General features: G+C 36.6%; 1 protein-coding gene and 1 non-coding gene across 2 annotated transcripts in view; both read right to left on the bottom strand.

Annotated features, from left to right (window-relative positions):
- Window positions 1-20,768, bottom strand: part of STAM (signal transducing adaptor molecule) — a 92,417-nt gene that overhangs the window by 14,776 nt on the left and 56,873 nt on the right. Inside the window, exons 6-12 of the mRNA XM_028114187.1 lie at window positions 19,753-19,843; window positions 17,237-17,429; window positions 8,745-8,839; window positions 4,934-5,022; window positions 2,968-3,055; window positions 2,693-2,747; window positions 1,982-2,135 (exon numbers count right to left, since the gene is read on the bottom strand). Coding sequence (XP_027969988.1) covers window positions 1,982-2,135; window positions 2,693-2,747; window positions 2,968-3,055; window positions 4,934-5,022; window positions 8,745-8,839; window positions 17,237-17,429; window positions 19,753-19,843 — 765 coding nt within the window. The remainder of the gene's footprint in view (window positions 1-1,981; window positions 2,136-2,692; window positions 2,748-2,967; window positions 3,056-4,933; window positions 5,023-8,744; window positions 8,840-17,236; window positions 17,430-19,752; window positions 19,844-20,768) is intronic.
- On the bottom strand, window positions 8,492-8,597 carry LOC114217361 (U6 spliceosomal RNA). Its single transcript, XR_003610965.1, has one exon. It is a non-coding gene; the product is annotated as a U6 spliceosomal RNA (small nuclear RNA).

A 20,768-nucleotide genomic window follows, 5' to 3' on the forward strand; every position in this document is an offset into this window, starting at 1 on the left:
TTTGTAAAGGCATTCAATTACAAAGCGAACAATGAAATCTCTGAAATCTTTTTGAAAGTTACTTCTTCTGATAGGCATTTAAAAAAATACTTTTCAGTGAAGTGAGGTTCTGATGATTTTTGTTCTTGGGTAAACACGAGTTAAACTCGTGTTTATCTCATACAGAAGCAGTAAAGGAACTTACCTTGAAACTTTATACTAATATCATCTCTCTTTCCATACCGATATTTTAAGTACTTTCCTAAAAGGAATCCCAAAAAATGTTTAAGAAGTGTCTTTGAATTCACTGTTTCATGTCAATAGACTGCATTTACTTATAGATACAATTTGTATTTCCTATATTACAGTTTAGTGAACAAATAAGTCAGATAGAGAAAGACAAATACATTACAGTTTAGTGAACAAATTAAGTCCCTAAATGACTTTTGAAAGTTAGCTTTCAAAAGCAGGGGTCAGCAAACATTTTTACAAAAGTCCAGATAATAAATATTTTAGGCTTTGTGGGCCTCTCGGAACTCTGCCCATATAGAAAGCAGCCAGAAACAATTTTTAAACGAGTGAGAATTGCTAAGTTACAGCAAAAATTTATTTAAAAAAAAAAAAAGACATGGGAGGCTGGATTTGGCCTTTGGCTATTGTTTGACCACTCACGCATCTAAAAACCATACTTATTTTAATCTAAAGAGACTTCTTAAATGCCCAAAATTTTAAACACACATAATATTCTAATTTTCTACAGTATTCACTAGATCCTTCCATTTCATATATCTGAAAAGAGAACTCCACTGTCTATGCAGTGAGACTCTTACCAGCTGTTAAAATAGTAGTAACACAGTTATCAGGAGATAAGACAATCATCTTAGCACTTCTTTTAAGCCATAAGAGACTCACCATACATGAGAATACAGAAGTTCTTAATTATAAACAGAGCTATTCCAGTCTTCTTAAACGCATTGTTTTTTGTACTTTGCAAATGAAACATAAAGAGTTTTTGTTTCTTTCTCAAACTGGTATCAAGAGCCATGAATAGGTGTCACCTAGCCCCATGTTGTTCAAATCTGACTGCTCAGCCCCAGGCATCTGGCCCCTCATTTCTGGGGAAGTGGGCCATTTTTTAAGAAAAAAATTAACTGCACAACGTCTGTGCCACTCTGCATAAGTAAAATGGAGTGCCTGGCTAATTATTCCCTATACAGTAAACTTGCTGAGTTTATGGAAATAGGGCTCTTAAAATAGTTCCTTGGGGTGAGTAAGGGTGGAAAAGGGCTCTATATTACACTCTACATCTTTTCATATAAAGGAGAGGGAAAAACTCAGATTAAAGCAACTTAATATAAAACCAAAAACTGTAGATACCCAGAAAAATTTAGTAATAACTTAGTAAACAGACAAAAAAAATGTGCTTCTTAACCAGATAATTACATATGAAGTTTTAGAAATATATAGATGTTTGGGCCTTACTCTTGAACACTTTAATAGGTTTCGGGTGGAGCCAAGGAACCTGTATTTTTGTTTTTTTAAGTTTGATTAGTGATTCTGATGCACACCCTTGAAGAAAAACAACTTCTTAAAAAGAATTACTGGAATAATTAGTGTATTATACATTGTCCTTATCAAGTAAAAAATTATTTTAAACTTATATTCTAAGATTACTTTCAGAAAGTTTCACATTTTACAAAAACACAGCTATTCCAAATAATCTCAAATATATTGAGAATTTAAAATGATATACTTGAAGGGCTACCTGGGTAGCTCAGTTGGTAAGCATTCAACTCTTGATTTTGGCTCAGGTCATGATCTCAGCGTCTGAGATTGAGCTCTGAGTCATGCTCCTCGCTCAGTGGGGAGTCTGCTTGAGATTCTCTCTCCCCTTCCCTCTGCCCCACCCTCCACTCACGTGCTCACTCTCTAAAATAAACAAAATCTTTTAAAAAAATAAAATATAAAATAAACTGATATACTTGAATTTTTAAAAGCTTACCTGAGAACCAGAAACACCAGATGACTGCATATAATACTGCTGATTCTGTAATTTTGCATACATGGAATACATTGGATCTTCATTCATTAACTTGGTATACAGTGAAAGTGCTTCCATCACTTTAACATTAAGTTCTGAGAGTTCTGAATGTTTTCTGAAATATTACACAGTAATTTCAAACACAACTGCTATTTAAATGATACGATGTTCTAAATAAGAAGGCACATAAAATAGCAAAAAGTAATATAAGCAGACATTACTAAAAATTTAACGTTATGGCAGAAAATATCCTGTATTTTAGCTCCAAGATAACCAAAACTGCTTAAGGTACTATGCTGGGAGAACTCCAGATTATTGTACTTGACTTTACCTTGAAATAACTAGGTATCCCTAGTAAATAACAGATGGGTGGGACATTTGTGAGCTCTGGTAATGCCACTTACAGCATTACAATGATTACAATAGGTAACCATTATTTTTTAAAAAGACTAATATAATTAAGGTCAAATAAATGCTCACCTTAAAAAAAATAGGCAGATGTATCTAATTCTAATTCCCTTATCTATAGTGGAAAACAACTGAATGAGAACTGGTTCTTCTGGCATATCTTTAAAATAAAAAAATAATAAAAAGGCAGCTCTATCCCAATATGCACTTAAAGAGAACTTCAGGGAAGAAGATATACAACAGAGATACAGCACGTTCTTTTACCTATCAATATCTTCCAGCTTTTCGTCAATGAGAGGTCCCATCTGGTGACACATTGCTAAGATAACAAGATTTAAAGAAATTTAAGAAAACACAGCAAAAGAAAGCATATCTCTCATGGATATTCATATAAGTGAGATTGGGTCACAGAGGAGTGGAGTTAACATTTTTTATATCATTTCCAATTGATTTTAAATATAAAACCATTCTGTAACAGAACACTAGATATAACCTCTGATTATTCTTTACATGTAAGGTTAATGGAAAACAAAGTTTACCTTCAAGATGAAGTAACTCTGGAAGATCTGGCTGATCATCACTGGGATCTGTACTTTGCAACATCTGTAGCAACTGGTCCATTTTGTCCTACAGGAATTAAATAGTTAATAAAAAAAGCAATAAATCGTTATGCAACAATATGGTCTCACTTCATTAATTAGATAATGGATGGAGAATTTTTGTGATTCATATGGAGACTCCAATTTTGCTTTGACATATTGAGTATTTGTGTTCTCTTTAGTACCATGTGAAGTCAGAGGCCTGAAAGCTCTTCCTACTTACTTTTGAAACTGCTAACAGAAACTTTCTTAAATGAGAAGAAACAGAACCGTATTTAAACTTAAAATGTGTGAGTTCTTCAATCTGTTATGTCATGCTTGTGGATTTCTGTGTCATTTTGTTTTGGAGCGGCTGTAGCCTTGCCATGCTGACAGGTGCAACTTCTCTCTCAAGATGGCATTACTTATGACTGACAACTCGTTACCACTTCTCCACCACGGTGAATACAGCAGCTGTTTTAGCAAGACATAGCTCAGCTATATCACAGCTCTTCTCCTTCTAAGTAGGGCCATAGATTTTATTCTACATTTTCTTTCCACCAATATTTCAGTCTGTCATAAAAGGAAAGAAGATTTGTGGTTTCTCTATTTTCCTATGTGAGAAGGCTGAAAGGTATCTCAAAGCAAGGACTCAGATCTATTTCAGAATTTTCCCTTATAAAAACCAATGGAACTAATGAAGCCATCATTATATTAATACATCTATATTATTACACAAGTATACATGTACTTATACGTAAGTTTTTAAGAATCAAAATACTGATCTCACGTACCAAAGAATAATACTATAATAATGACAAAGTTTTCTCCATGCATGGTTTTTACATGGTTATGTTACTAACCACAGGTACATTAGGTAAATAATGTAAAAGACTACCAATTTTATACAGTCATTTAAGCCAAGACAAAAACTCTGTTTCTGCAAACAGCTTGAGAGATAAACTAATCACTGGACAGTGAAAGGGACACAAGTACATAAAAAACTCTTTTAAAGTCAAATGAATTTTATATGTTGAAATGGATACTATTTTTCAATGTAAAAGATTCATAATTTTCATTTTAAGTAGCCTAGAAAAGAAGGTGTCAGAAAAGTTCGCCTACAGCAAAGAAAAAAAAAGTGGGGGAAGTGGGGGGTAATATGAGAGAGTCAACTAACATCTGGATAATTTTTGTTTTATTTGTTTACAGAATATTACACCTATTTGAAATTAGCTAATATCAGAGAAATGAGATATCTATACAGACCACTAGGCTGACTCTACACACACTGTCTTATGCAATGCAACTGGCCAAACATAACTTTCCCTGATCCAGTCAGATTCCCTGGCTCTCAGCACAGTCTTCAACAGTCTCTTTCTCTAAAAGAGAAACTTCAAACTTTGTTTACGCCTCCTCCCAAAGAAGGCTAAAAACCTATAAAATCCCTTCAAATATTTTAAAGATTTTAAAATATCTTAATATTTTAAATATGGTATTTTAAATATCATTTTTCATCATAAGTTTAAAATGTTACAAAGGATGTAATTTCCAGAGCATTAAATACTGATCTTCACAAATAAAAGTCACATATTCTATTAAATATAGTCCATCCAAAAAAATTTCACAAAATTGTGTTTGCAATTAAAAAAAACAAAAAACTGCAAAAAGCCTTAGTTCCAATAGTAAAGTAAATAAATCATATAAACCCATTCTATGGAATATTAAGCAGGAATTTTAAATAATGAGGTACAGAATGGGACTAGAGAGACAGTTTCAAGGACAGTCTTTGCTTTGTCTATATTGCTTGAACTTTATAACATAAAATACATGCACTAATCAAGTAATCAATTTTTTTTTAAAGAAGACAGTAACAGCATTTCTACTTCAATACCAAGTATGAACAACTCTCACAGAGGAAATCACTTACTTCATCAATAAAGGCTTGCTCCGGTTCTGGCTCTATTGTTTCTACTTGAACATCATCACTAAATTGTACCGTCTTCTTCTCTGTTTTAACTGTAAAACATGTAATATTTATCTTTTCCTTATAATAAACTTAAAATTCTATTCTAAAGCACTTTAAACTGCATGAGAGAATTTGGATTTTTCTTTTATTCCCTTCAATCTGAGAGACTCAATTTAAGGAATAAACTACAGATTTAGGCAATAATGAGAGAACATTATTTTTATGGAATTCTGTGAAGATTTCTTAATTTTCTCTTAAAATTTTACATTTTCCATAAAAGATACTTCACTAAAAATAAGAGGTATATTTCTGAAACAAAGATTAATTACCTACTACATATGAGAGTTTAGTAAATTGGACAAAAAGTAGTTTTACAAGGACAAAAATGAACTCTACAAATTAAGTCCTCTTTTAAATTACCAGTCCCTTCAAAGAAAAATCTCATTTGAAAGACCATGCTATTTCAATGTAGTGAAATGGAAAGTCAGCTATATATGTTCTCTGGCAAGCTACCCAGACATTTTACTAGGAGAATGACATCTAGCTCAATGGAGAACTTTACAAGTGGCATGGGCAATGATATGAATTTTCCACTAAATCAGCCCGCATTTTTTAGTTCCATTATTCTTTGAAATAAAAATGTGGTTATGAAGGGATCTGCAAACCACTGGCCAGAAGCACATATTTCTGTTGCTTAACAAAGCAATCTTTAAAAACTATTCAATATATCATTAACTAGTAAATATAAGGTTATGATTAATAGAGCAATTAACCTTCTCCCCCAATATACTGAGAGACTCATACGACTTTAAAGGAATGGACTTCCTTTCTGCATTTCTCATCCTTGTACCAATGTGGTTAATCAGTATTCATAAAAATATTAAGAATCAAGATGAAAAGGGCTTTGGGAACGGAGCAGAATTACGGAAAGGAAATATATTAATTAAACTATTAAATGTGCATCATAGAATATTACATATCCTCCCAAATGAATCTCTTCTACCATTTTAAAAATGAGGTTAACAGCAGCACAGCAATATTAAAAACGCTTGTGCAGGAAAAAGCTAATATACGACACTGCCTGGATTTAAATACGAATCTATCTGGTGCTACTAGCCCACATACTGAAATCTGGCTGATGATTTTTTACTCTGAGAACAGGAACTCATACCACTTATGTATTTGGTGCTGTAAGCTTCTGTATAAAAATGTAGATAATTTAATTTCCATTCATCCCATTCAAATCACCATAAAGCAAAATTCTATACACACACAAAAGTTTCAGCTGATTTTATTTTCTCATGGGGGTAAAAGAGACATGTGCTAGAGATATTTCTGCTTTTGTATCTTGAGCTGTTAACAAGTAGAGAGCTGGGAAAGCACCACATTGGCTGCTACCCATAAGAGAACACATCCTAACAGATGACCATGCACAAGTTTTCAGTGCTTTTTCTCAAAGGCACTATTACCAAATATGCATGCGTGCATGCATGCGTGTGTGCGTGTGTGTGTGTGCATGTACACAAAATAAACTGTTTTCACAGTATCTTCCTACACTTCCAAAAGAAAAACAAGCCAAGCAGGGCAGGTACTTGTACAGGACATTAAGTAAAGCGGGCTTCTGCTACGAAAAGGTGCCTGGGTGGCTCAGGTGGTTAAGCATCTGCCTTCAGTTCAGATCATGATCCCCAAGTCCCAGGATGGAGCCCCACATCAGGCTCCTTGCTCAGTGGGGAGTCTGGTTCTCCCTCCGACCTTCCCCTCTCTCATGTTCTCTCTCTCAAATAAAGAAATCTTAAAAAAAAAGAAGAAGAAGAAGAAGAGGAATGCTAAGAAGATCATGCTAACACTCATTTCCCAAGCTCAAGAACTACAATTCCATTATAGAAGCTCTCCTGTTCCTGCTCTTCTTTTCAGTAGTCCAGAGTGAAAGAGAGGAAGAAGAGCTAGAATACTCATTTTAAAGTTGCATTGCTATATGATGGGGAAAAAGAGGAGATGGCTACATGATCCATATGAGATCCTGGATTTCACCATGAACAGAAGTCCAAGACAATTCCATCTTTTCCAATAGCTTTTTGAGGACAAAACAAAAACAAAAAACCCAAACCTCAAAAAAAAAAAAAAAAAAAGAAAGAAAAAAATCACCACCATAAGCCCAGGTTAAAAAATTGGCATGGAATACATTGCCATTTAAAAACTGTTCTACGATGTATTTTTTCAGTTCTAACAAAAAAGAACTCCATTACTAGAATGGGTATCAGGACTCTGTCTCTGTCATAAATCGGTCATAAAATGACATGAGACAACTTGGCAATAATTGGGAGACAGCTTTGTTTCATCAAAGATAAAAGTAATGTCCGTTTGTTGTTAAAGCCTTCTCTTGAAAGAGAAGAGTTCTTATTCCAGGAAAAGTGTATCTTTTACATATATATGTGTGTGTTTACATATATACAGATATGTAAACATACACGTATGTATGTACCATTTATTGTATAAATATTTAGATAGCCTGTATTCTGGGTAAGATTCAGTACTACGTGCTGTTGGAAACAAAAAATGAAAAGATGACTAAGACAAAGATCCTTTCTTAAAATTCTTATAAACTAAAAAAGACCTAAGCATCCTGTAGCTTATAACTCTCTTTGATACCTTCTACTGGCATTATAGAAAGATGAGATGAGGTGAGATATTTTGTCAGATAACTATAGCTTACCAGCTTATATACACAAACTCTTAAAATTCTAAACCTTTAAACCACTAATGGAAATCTTTCTACACTAGAACATATTTCTGTTTCCTTAAACAAAGGGAGATTATGACTTTATCTTGATGACCCAAACTCATCATTATGAAGATCAGTGAAGTGTAGTATTATGTAGAAATATAGTGAACTGCCTACCAACAGTTTTTGGTAGGTTACAAGTAGTTACATCTCCTGCAACTATTATGCCTACCAGACACATCACTTTTCCTCTTGGGCCCTACTTTCTAGTTTATTTCCCCAAGTAGCACATACTTGGAAACCAAACAAAAAGGTATTCACATGATCAGTTACGGTTCCTTCTGACTCTCTGACATGGGGGCTTAGGAAAGCCATTATATTGCTTACAGGCCACTGCTTCCAAGTTTGGGGCTAGACACTAAAGAAATGGTCCCAATCTTAGAACAGAAAGAATTCTCTATGAGAGTACACTGTATTTGTCATACTTGATCAACTGATAATGAAAATACATAGTGCATAAATTTCCTAACACTTCTTAATCTTCAGTTTTATAATGCTATAAGTCTAGTAGTTTTAAAGAAAAGTCCACAGTCTGCCCAATTATCCAATTAGGAATAATCTTGGTAGACAGATAATTTCAATCTGTAGATAATTAGGTGATTTCTGGTAAATAATCTACTGACTAGGAAGCTGCATTTTTTTTTAAAATTTTTATTTAAATTCCAGTTAGTTAACATACAGTGCAATAATGATTTCAGGAGTATAATTTAGTGATTCATCACTACATACAATACAAAAACATGGAACACTTCACAATGTGCGTGTCACCCTTGCACAGGGACCACGGTAATCTTGTCTGTATCACTCCAATCTTAGTGTATGTGCTGCTGAAGTGAGCACGCAAGCTACATTCTTAACAAACACTTTGGCGGCACTAACATCTGAGAGTCCCAGCTCAGCTTGTAACTTTCCATGAAGTTGAATTTACTCTTTTATTAAGAAGACAGTTGTAGATTATCATGCACTTAAAGAATGGAAAATACTTACTCATTTCTGGTTCAGCAGTAAGATCAGCAGTCACAAAATTAGAGGGAAATAACCCCATGCCTTGATGGGTTTCACCTTTCCACCAGTTGGGATCACTAATGAGGAGCAAAAAAGAATGCTTGACTATAATATTTTCATCTCTATATATCTCTCTACCTTTTACAATGTTTAACTTGAATTATTACCAGATTTGAACCCCCCAACAATCCAATGAGGGAAGAAATGAATGTACCATTATTACAAACAGAAGATGAAGGCTCAGAGAAGATAAAGAGGTGTTAAATACACAGCTCTTTATCTTTTGGAGGGCTGGTGAATGCTTTGAGGATGTAATACAAGGTTCTGAACTCACTCCCCAAAACAGAGACCTCTTCAACTTCAGGTAGTTCATGGTCTCCCTGTAAGGGTCCTTTGTAGTAAGGTAATAGTAGGCTCTTAATTCAGATCCATTCCTAAATTAGTGCGCTCTCTTGTTGACACTAGCACCTTTCTCCCCCACAAGAAATAACATGACAGATGACACTGTTTATAGCACAAAATGTTCAAAATGAACACACACTCAGATACATCCCATGGTTCACCACTGTATCTGTGGTATACGTATAAGGAAAGCTAGCAAGCTCTCAATGAACATTTTTTGAATGAATCAATCAATGGTCAAGGTTTTGTGCAATTTCCAGCTAAACAGCTCAAACTTTACTTCATTTTCTTTCAGTCAAGAAAACAATGTAACTGTGCTACTATAGGAATAACCTAAATTTTTTTTGAATTTATTTTTTAAAACCACCTGCAAATTTTAGTACTTCATTATCAGTGACAATCATCAGTAACAAATTTTGAGTAAACACAAAACCCAGATGTACTTAGAGGAAACAAACTGAGGGTTGCTGGAGGGCGGGGGGAGTGTGGGGGGATAGGGTAATTGGGTGATGGACATTAAAGAGGGCATAGGATGTAATCAGCACTGGGTATTATATAAGACAGATGAATCACTGAACTCTACCTCTGAAACTAGTGATACACTATATGTTAATTAATTTAATTTAAAATAAAAACAAGGGGGGGCGGAGCAAGATGGCGGAGGAGTAGGAGACCGGGATTTCGTCTGGTCTCAGGAATTCAGCTGGATAGGGATCAAACCATTCTGAACACCTACGAACTCAACAGGAGATCGAAGACGAGAATGGCAACAACTCTCTGAACAGAAAAGCAACCACTTTCTGGAAGGTAGGAAGTGCGGAGAAGTGAATCGGAGGCAATATTCGGGAGGATAGACGGTGGGGGAGAGGGCCTCCGTCGCCGCTTCTGGCAAGTGATAGAGCCGCGGAGCACAAAACTGGAACTTTTAGAAGTCGGCTCCACTGAGGGACGTCGCTCCAGTGGCTAAGCGGGGGGTGGAACCCTCGCGGGACAGTGTGGTCTCAGGACCCTCGGGGTCACAGAAAGACCAGGGGTGCCTGAGTTCAGCAGAGCTCCCAGGTATCAGAGCGGGGAAGCTGGCTGCAGAGACGGAGCCGAGGCGCGGGCTCTCAGCTTGGGGTTGCCATAAACTGTGATCCGCGGCCCAGTCGGGCCACTGCTCCTCCAGCAGGGACCCAACAAGCAGCAGATCCGGGGACACTCCCCTTCCTCCCCTGGGAGGAGCGGTGCCGGAGCGCACCGCAGGGATCTGCTGGGTTTGGAGACTCCAAACAGGGTCGGGTGCCAGAGATAGAAATGCTCGGTCACAGGCCGGGTGAGCACGGAGTGTGGCCGGAGACCGGGGAGACAGGACTGACTGACAGCTTTTCTCTGGGGGCGCACTGAGGACTGGGGCCCTGAGTTCTCGGCTCCTCCGGGCGGAGATTGGAAGGCTGCCATTTTCACTCTCCTCCACCAAAGCTGTACCGAGAGCTTGCAGGGAACAAAAGCTCCTGAGAGCAAACCCGAGCAGATTACTCAGCCTGGACCAGGAAAGGGCGGGGCAATTCCGCCTCCAGCAAAGACATTTAGGAACCACGGCAAAAGGCCCCTCCCGCAGAAGATCAGCAAGAACAGCCAGCCAAGACCAAGTTTACCAATCAATGAGAACAGCAGAACTCCAGTGCTAGGGGAATACTGCACATAGAATTCACAGCTTTTTTACCATGATTCTTTAGTCTTTCAAAATTAATTTTTTTTAACTTTTTTTAAAATTTTTCTTTTTCCCTTTTCCAACCAACATCTTACCAATCCCTTTTTTTAAAAAACATTTTTATTTTTCATTTTTAGAGTCATATTCTATCCCTTCATAATAGTTACCTTTATTTTTGGAATATATATATGTTGTTCTCTCTGTAAAATTTTGAGATACAGTTTCTTCTAACAGATCAAAATATATCCTAAGTCTCTAGTGTATGGCTTTGTTCCAGTCTCCTGCCTGATCATATTCTCTCCCCTTTTTATTTTTTTTTTAAATCCTCTTCTATCTTTTTTGAAACAACTTCTTATCAATTCTTTATACAATATTTTATAATTTTCATCTTTACAGTCATATTCCATCCCTTCATTGTATCAACCCTTACTTTTGTACATACATAAGTTTTACTTTCTTTAAAATTTTGGGAGGAACTTTCTTCTAACAGACCAAAATACACCCAAAATCTAGTGTGTGGCACTGACCTATGCACCAGCCCGATCATATTAGATCATATTCTGTTTTTTTGTTTTGTTTTGTTCTGTTTTTGTTTATCTTTTTCTTTTTTCTTTCTTCCCCTTTCTTTTCCCCTGATTTCAGGTCTTTTCTGATTTGTTTAGAATATATTTTCTGGAGACGTTGTTACCCTGTTAGCATTTTGTTCTCTCATTCATCTATTCTCCTCTGGACAAAATGACAAGATGGAAAAAATCACCTCAACAAAAAGAACAACAGGTAGTACCGACTGCCAGGGACCTACTCAATATGGACATTAGTACGATATCAGACCTAAAGTTCACAATGATGATTTTAAAGATACCAGCTGGGCTTGAAAAAAGATGGAAGTTAGTAGAGAAACACTTTCTGGAAAAATACAAGAACTATAATCTAACCAAGTTGAAATCAAAAAGGATATTAATGAGGTGCAATAAAAAATATGGGCACTAACTCCTAGGATAAATGAGGCAGAAGAGAGAATCAGTGATATAAAGACCAAATGATGGAAAATAAAGAAGCCGAGAAAAAGGGAGATAAACAACTCCTGGATCACAAGGGCAGAATTCGAGATACAAGCAATACCATCAGACGAAACAACATTAGAATAATTGGGATCCCAGAAGAAGAAGAAAGAGAGAGAGGGGCAGAAGGTATATTGCAGCAAATTATAGCAGAGAACTTCCCTAATGTGGGGAAGGAAACAAGCATCAAAATCCAGGAGGCACAGAGAACCCTTCTCAAGCAATAAAAATTGGTCAACACCCCAACATCTAAGAGTAAAACTTACAAGTCTCAGAGACAAAGAGAAAATCCTGAAAGCAGCTTGGGAGAAAAGATATGTAACCTACAATGGGAGAAACATTAGATTGGCAAAGGACCTATCCACAGAGACCTGACAGGCCAGAAATGACTGGCATGATATATTCAGAGCACTAAACGAGAAAAAAAATGCAGCCAAGAATACTATACCCAGCTAGCCTGTCATTGAAAACAGAAGGAGAGATAAAAAGCTTCCAGGACAAACAAAAACTAAAGGAATTTGCAAACACGAAATCAGCCCTCCAAGAAATATTCAAAGGGGTCCTCTAAGCAAAGAGAGAACCTAAAAGCAGCATAGACCAGAAAGGAACACAGACAATATACAGTAACAGTCACCTTACAGGCAATACAATGGCACTAAATTCATATCTTTCAATAGTTTCCCTGAATGTAAATGGGCTAAATGCCCCAATCAAAAGACACAGGCTATCAGATTGGATTAAAAAACAAGACACATCGATATGCTGTCTGCAAGACTCATTTCAAACCCAAAGACATACCCAGATTGAAAGTGAGGGGGTGGAAAACCATTTACCATGCTAATGGACACCAAAAGAAAGCTGGGGTGGCGAACCTTATATCAGGCAAATTAGATTTTAAACCAAAGACTGTAATAAGAGATGAGGAAGGACACTGTATCCTATCCAACAAAAAGATCTAACAATTGTAAATATCTATGCCCCGAACATGGGAGCAGCCAATTATATAAGGCAATTAATAACAAAAGCAAAGAAACAAATCGACAACAATACAATAATAGTGGGGGACTTTAACACCCCCCTCACTGAAATGGACAGATCATCTAAGCAAACGATCAACAAGGAAATAAAGACTTTAAATGACACACTGGACCAAATGGACTTCACAGACATATTCAGAACATTCCATCCCAAAGCAACGGAATACACATCCTTCTCTAGTGCCCATGGAATATTCTCCAGAATAGATCACATCCTAGGTCACAAATCAGGTTTCAACCGGTACCAAAAGACTGGGATTATTCCCTGCATATTTTCAGACCACAATGCTTTGAAACTAGAACTCAATCACAACAGGAAAGTCGGAAAGAACTCAAATACATGGAGGCTAAAGAGCATCCGACTAAAGAATGAATGGGTCAATCAGGAAATTAAAGAAGAATTTAAAAAATTCATGGAAAGAAATGAAAATGAAAACACAACTGTTCAAAATCTTTGGGATGCAGCAAAGGCAGTCCTAAGAGGAAAGTATATAGCAATACAAGCCTTTCTCAAGAAACAAGAAAGGTCTCAAATACACAACCTAACCCTACACCTAAAGGAGCTAGAGAAAGAACAGCAAATAAAGCCTAAACCCAGCAGGAGAAGAGAAATAATAAAGATCAGAGCAGAAATCAACAAAATAGAAACCAAAAGAACAGAGAACAGATTTATCAAAAAGAAAAGAGAAATGACTCAAATCAACAAAATCATGAATGAAAGAAGAGAGATCACAACCAACACCAAAGAAATACAAACAATTTTAAAAACACATTATGAGCAACTCTATGCCAGCAAATTAGATAACCTGGAAGAAATGGATGCATTCCTAGAGATGTATCAACTACCAAAACTGAACCAGGAAGAAATAGAAAACCTGAACAGACCTATAACCACTAAGGACATTGAAGCAGTCATCACAAATCTCCCAACAAACAAAAGCCCAGGGCCAGATGGCTCCCCAGGGGAATTCTACCACACATTTAAAGAATTAATATCTATTCTTCTGAATCTGTTCCAAAAAATAGAAATGGAAGGAAAACTTCCAAACTCGTTTTATGAGGCCACCATTACCTTCATCCCCAAACCAAAGACCCCATCAAAAAGGAGAATTACAGACCAATATCCTTGATGAACATGGATGCAAAAATTCTCACCAAAATACTAGCCAATACGATCCAACAGTACATTAAAAGGATTATTCACCACGACCAAGTGGGATTTATCCCTGGGCTGCAAGTTTGGTTCAACATCCACAAACCAATAAAGTGATACAATACATTAACAAAAGAAAGAACAAGAATCATATGATCCTCTCAATAGATGCAGAAAAAGCATTTGACAAAGTACAGCATCCTTTCTTGATCAAAACTCTTCGGAGTATAGGGATAGAGGGTACACACCTGAATATCATAAAAGCCATCTATGAAAAACCTACAGCAAATATCATACTCAATGGGGAAAAACTGAGCGCTTTCCCCATAAAGTCAGGAATGTGGCAGGGATGTCCACTATCATCAGTGCTATTCAACACAGTATTAGAAGTCCTAGCCACAGCAATCAAACAACAAAAAGAAATAAAGGCATCCAAATCGGCAAAGAAGAAGTCAAACTCTGTTTGCAGATGATATGATACTTTATGTGGAAAACACAAAAGACTCCACCCCAAAACTGCTAGAACTCACACAGGAATTCAGTAAAGTGGCAGGATATAAAATCAATGCACAGAAATCAGTGGCATTCCTATACACCAACAAGATAGAAGAGAGAGAAATTAAGGAGTAGATCCCATTGACAACTGCACCCAAAACCATAAGATACCTAGGAATAAATCGAACCAAAGAGGCAAAGAATCTGTACTCAGAAAACTAGGAAATACTCATGAAAGAAATTGGGGAAGACACAAAGAAATGGAAAAACGTTCCATGCTCATGGATTAGAAGAACAAATATTGTGAAGATGTCAATGCTACCTAGAGCAATCTACACATTCAATGCAATCCCCATCAAAATACCATCCACTTTTTTCAAAGAAATGGAACAAATAATCCTAAAATTTATATGGAACCAGAAAAGACCCCGAATAGCCAGAGGAAGGTTGAAAAAGAAAAGCAAAGCTGGTGGCATCACCATTCTGGACTTTCAGCTCTATTACAAAGCTGTCATCATCAAGACAGTATGGTACTGGCCCAAAAACAGACACATAGATCAATGGAACAGAATCGAGAGCCCAGAAATGGCCCCTCAACTCTATGGTCAACTAATCTTCGAGAAAGCAGGAAAGAACGTCCAACGGAAAAAAAGACAGTCTCTTCAACTAATGGTGTTGGGAAAATTGGACAGCCACATGCAGAAGAATGAAACTGGACCATTTCCTTATACGACACACAAAAACAGACTCAAAATGGCTGAAAGACCTAAATGTGAGACAGGAGTCCATCAAAATCCTAAAGGAGAACACAGGCAGCAACCTCTTCAACCTCAGCTGCAGCAACTTCTTCCTAGAAACATCGCCAAAGGCAAGGGAAGCAAGGGCAAAAATGAGCTATTGGGACTTCATCAAAATTAAAAGCTTTTGCACAGCAAAAGAAACAGTCAACAAAACCAGAAAACAACCGACAGAATGGGAGAAGATATTTGCAAATGACATATCAGATAAAGGGCTAGTATCCAAAATCTATAAAGAACTTATCAAACTCAACACCCAAAGAACAACTGATCCAATCAAGAAATGGGCAGAAGACATGAACAGACATTTTTCCAAAGACGACATCCAAATGGCCAACAGAGACATGAAAAAGTGCTCAATATCGTTTGGCATCAGGGAAATCCAAATTAAAACCTCAATGAGATACCACCTCACACCAGTCAGAAGGGCTAAAATTAACAAGTCAGGAAATGACAGATGTTGGCGGGGATGTGGAGAAAGAGCAACCCTCCTACACTGTTGGTGAGAATGCAAGCTGATGCAGCCACTCTGGAAAACAGTATGGAAGTTCCTCAAAAAGCTGAAAATAGAGCTACCCTACGACCCAGCAATTGCACTACTGGGTATTTACCCCAAGGATACAAATGTAGGGATCTGAAGGGGTATGTGCACCCCGATGTTTATAGCAGCACTGTCCACAGTAGCCAAACTGTGGAAAGAGCCAAGGTGTCCATCAACAGATGAATGGATAAAGAAGATGTGGTATACACACACACACACACACACACACACACACACACGATGGAATATTATATAGCCATCAAAAGGAATGAGATCTTGCCATTTGCAACGACGTGGATAGAACTGGAGAGTGTTATGCTGAGTGAAATAAGTCAATCAGAGAAAGTCATGTATCATATGACCTCACTGATATGAGGAATTGTTAATCTCGGGAAATAAACTGAGGGTTGCTGGAGTGGGGGTGGGGTGGGAGGGATGGGGTGGCTGGGTGATAGACATTGGGGAGTGTATGTGCTATGGTGAGCACTGTGTATTGTGCAGGAGTGTTGAATCACAGATCTGTACCTCTGAAACAAATAATGCAATATATGTTAAGCAAAAAAAAAAAGAAGAAGATAGCAGGAGGGGAAGAATGAGGTGGGGGAAACTGGAGGGGGACACGAATCATTAGAGACAATGGACTCTGAAAAACTGAGGCTTCTAGAAGGGAGGGCGTGGGGGTGGGTTAGCCTGGTGATGGGTATTAAAGAGGGCACGTACTGCATGGAGCACTGGGTGTTATATGCAAACAATGAATCATGGAACACTACATCAAAAACTAACGATGTAATGTATGGTGATTAACGTAACAATAAAAAAATGAAATAAAAACAGAGGTACTGAATCCCCTCCCATAATAATGTAAATGTATATAATTCCAAGTAAAATGAATCTGACCCATGGATATACTATTTTTTGTTAATAAATAAGTTCAATATATTACGCATTTCTAACAAATTCCATAAATACATAGACATATTTGGCATATTTTCTAAAATCTTAACTTTACTAATTTAATAATTTATATTATTAGATGGAACAAAAATCAATAAACTAGACCTCCAAAACAAAAACTTAGAGATAAGAAAAAAAAATTAACCCACAAAATAAGAATCCAGACAGTATGATACAAGCAAAGCAGTCAAATTGTCACACACAGGAAATATCTGCATGAATATTTTTTCTTATTACCTTTGGTAATGGCATTCAACAGGATTAATACGAAACACAAAAGTAATATGTTATATATTTTCATATGAATGTCAACTTAATATCAATTTGATATTATCCATCACCTGTCATCAAGAACTGTAATTATTTCTCCAGCTTTAAAAGTAAGTTCATTATCTTCAGCAGCTTCAAAGTCATATATAGCACGAACTTTTCGGCCTTCATGTTGGTGGTTAGTTAAGAGATTAGATGTGCTTGGGTACAAAGTAGAAAGGGCGGTTGACTGCTGCCTTTGTTCCTTCAAGGACAACTCAATAGCTGGAAAAGAATGAGTTAAAAAGACCCAAAATGTTAATATATCCAACGATCCAAAGAAGTACAAAAGGTATCTGAAGGTAAAATATATTCTTTTAAATGTGGAGATGGGAACTAGGACATATCTTGACATACTGAATAAAAATAATTTCATCAGTTTTATTCATTCATTCACAACTGAAAGTTTAAAGAATAAACTACAAAAAAATTGAACAGAATAATGACTATTTTTTAAGAGTTTATTTTTTTCTGTAATCTCTAAACCCAACATGAGGCTTGAACTCATACAAGAGTCACATGACCTACCAACTGAGCCAGCCAGGTGTCCTGCATAATGACTATTTTTACTGAATGGATAAAATTTAAATTATTCTGGGTACTAAAAAGTTATAATCTCTTAGATACACTTTTTTTATTTAGCTGCAGATACTTTAATTTTCTTTCATCTTTTCAATATATTTCTATAGCTTCTGTTTCCAAAATGATAATCAAAATCACTTGGGAAGTCAAGAGTCCCAAATCTCAATGAAGACTTACTAAATCAGAGTGTCAGAGGTAGTATCCAAGAACCTGCATTTTACGGCTCCAAAGTTAATTCTTATGTGATCAGTCTAAGAAGTGGAACTTGGAAATAACTACAATGAACTTTCACCTAACAAATTCCTCCAAAGAGATTTCAAATGTGTCTCTTTCTTTTGGTGGGGGGTGCAGATGGAGAGGGAGAGAGAATCTTAAGCAGGCTCCATGCCCAGCGTGGAGCCCAAGGCAGGGCTAGATCTCACAACCCTGGGATCACGACCTGAGCCAAAATCAAGAGTCAGACGCTTAACCAACTGATCCACTCACCCAGGCGCCCCTCAAATGTGTTTCTTCTATCGATTCCACTCCTCCCCAATGCAGATCATCACCATATGTCACTCAGGCTTTGCAATGTAATCTGAACAGACCGATTACCCTGCTTTCAACTCAAACCGTAACCCCCTTCATCCCTTTCACCTCTGTTCTACATTGATAAAATACCTAATAGGAAAAAGAAAACTTTAAAATGATCATAAGAAAATACAGGAAAGTACCTTTTAGGATTTGGGATAGGGAAAAATATCTTAAGATACAGAAAAGCAAAAATCATAACAAAAAAGCAAAAATTCTGAGATCAAAATTTAAAACTTCTGTTTGATAAAATACACCATTATCAAAGTTAAAGTAAAAGCCAAAAATCAAGAGTAGATATCTATAAATGAAATAACAGGCAAGGGTGCCTGGGTGGCTCAGTGAGTTAAGCAACTCTCTTTAGCTCAAGTCATGATCCCGGAGTCTCAGGATCGAGCCCACATCAGGCTCCCAGCTCCGTGGGGAATCTGCTTCTCCCTCTGACCGTCCCCCATCTCAGGCTCTCTCTCTCACTCTCTCTCTCAGATAAATAAATAAAATCTTAAAAAAAAAAAAAAACAGGCAAAAAGTTTAACATCCAAAATTCAAGACTTTCTATATATCATCTTAAAAAAAAAAACCTCAATAAAAAGAGAGATAATCAGAACAGCTAATAAACACACAAAAAAGGACCCAGCCTCACTAGTAATCAAGGAAATAAAAGTCAAGATAATTGGGCATTATTTCCAACGTATCAGAATCACAAAAATTAAACTCTGACAATACTGTTTTCAGATTAGAAATAATAACTTTCATATACTGCTAATGGCAAAGGAAATAATAAAACTATTTAGCAAAGATGAAGATGTACCTCCTCCATGAGCCAAAAATACCGGTTGTGGTCACACAACACACATACGAAAATATTTACAAGAATACTCAATGCAGCCTACTTATTATAGTAAAAAAAAAAACAAAAAAACAAGACAAACAAAAAACCCCAGAAAACCCAAACATCCATCAGTAGCAGGACAGATGAACTACAGTATATATTTATTAGCACGCTGCAATATTATACAATAGTTAAAACAAGTGAACTTGATTTATATGCTTTGTTATGAATAGATCTTAGGCATACTGTCACATGAAAAAAACTGTAAATGGTATGTATAATTATTTATGAAAAAAGAATCTGTTGGACACATAAAAATATTTGGTATTGTTTATGGATATACAGTATAATACAAATAGTATTACAACACAGACTGAAAGGACATATATGAATTGTAGTTATCGCAGAAGAGTATTATTTGATACTGTAGAAGGGCACAAAGTAGATTTCAGCGTTAGGGGTAAAGCCCTATGTCTTTTACTTTTAAATATCTCAGGAAAAAAATATTAAGTAAGGGACCCATTTTCTTCCCACCTTTCCAATACCTGGGACTTAAAAACATACCTTTTGCTAAATCTTCTTCTTCTTTTTTGTTAGCCACAGTACCAGGATCTTTGGCAACCAATGCTGGGCTCGCTTTCGCTTGTTCTGCAGCCTAACACACACAAAAAAAGGAACACAATATTTGAGGACAGTCCTCAGATTTTGCTACCTCCACTTTAATCTAAGAACTTGCAAACCCTTCTGATCAATCCACCACAGACTTCTGAGGCAGAAAATAATCCAAACTAGAGCAATCTCCACTTTTGAAAGGAGAAGAGTTGGAATTGGAGAAAAAAGACTGAAAGCAGCTGGATACTGAGGGCTGACAGTCTAATCACACTCTCCTACATTTGTGTAAAGGCGGTAAGCTAAAAGAAGACAGCATGCAAACAAGAGAAGAAAGACTAGAAGAGATTTAAAAATTGTTAGACAAATCCTGAAACCCGAAAAGGGGTTGAGAAAGGGAAGGAGATATCTAAAAAACAAATAGTTTTTTGGGGCGCCTGGGTGGCTTATTCAGTTAAGCGGCTGCCTTCAGCTCGGGTCATGATCTGGGATCAAGCCCCACATTGGGCTGGCTGCTCAGCAGAGAGTCTGCTTCTCCCTCTCCCTCTTCCTCTGTGTGCTCTCTCCCTCTCTCGCTCTCTCTCAAATAAATAAATAAAATCTTTAAAAACAAAGACTTTTTTTAAATTTAAAATATCTGTTCAAGTTATATTTTATTGCTTCCTTCCAAATTAAAAGGCAGGAATCTTTAGGAAGGCATTATCTTTAGGAACTGTAATTTATATATAATGATATAATACTCCTAAAATTATACTATTTTGTAAACTAAAATACAAGTAGTTAATTCTGACAATATATTCCAGTTACCGGTAACTGCTAGCATACACACACACACACACACACACACTTTTATGCCTCTGACACAAATTTGTTTCTACTTATAATGTCTTCCCCTCTGGTTTCTTTTACTCTGTCCACATTTTTCCCTATTGAGTTTTAACTCACCAGTCAGTCAACAGCTAAAATAATCA

Source organism: Eumetopias jubatus, unplaced genomic scaffold, assembly GCF_037043125.1.
Source record: "Eumetopias jubatus isolate StellerSeaLion01/CBP00866 unplaced genomic scaffold, mEumJub1_p1.0 scaffold_8, whole genome shotgun sequence".
Classification (NCBI taxonomy): domain Eukaryota; kingdom Metazoa; phylum Chordata; class Mammalia; order Carnivora; family Otariidae; genus Eumetopias; species Eumetopias jubatus.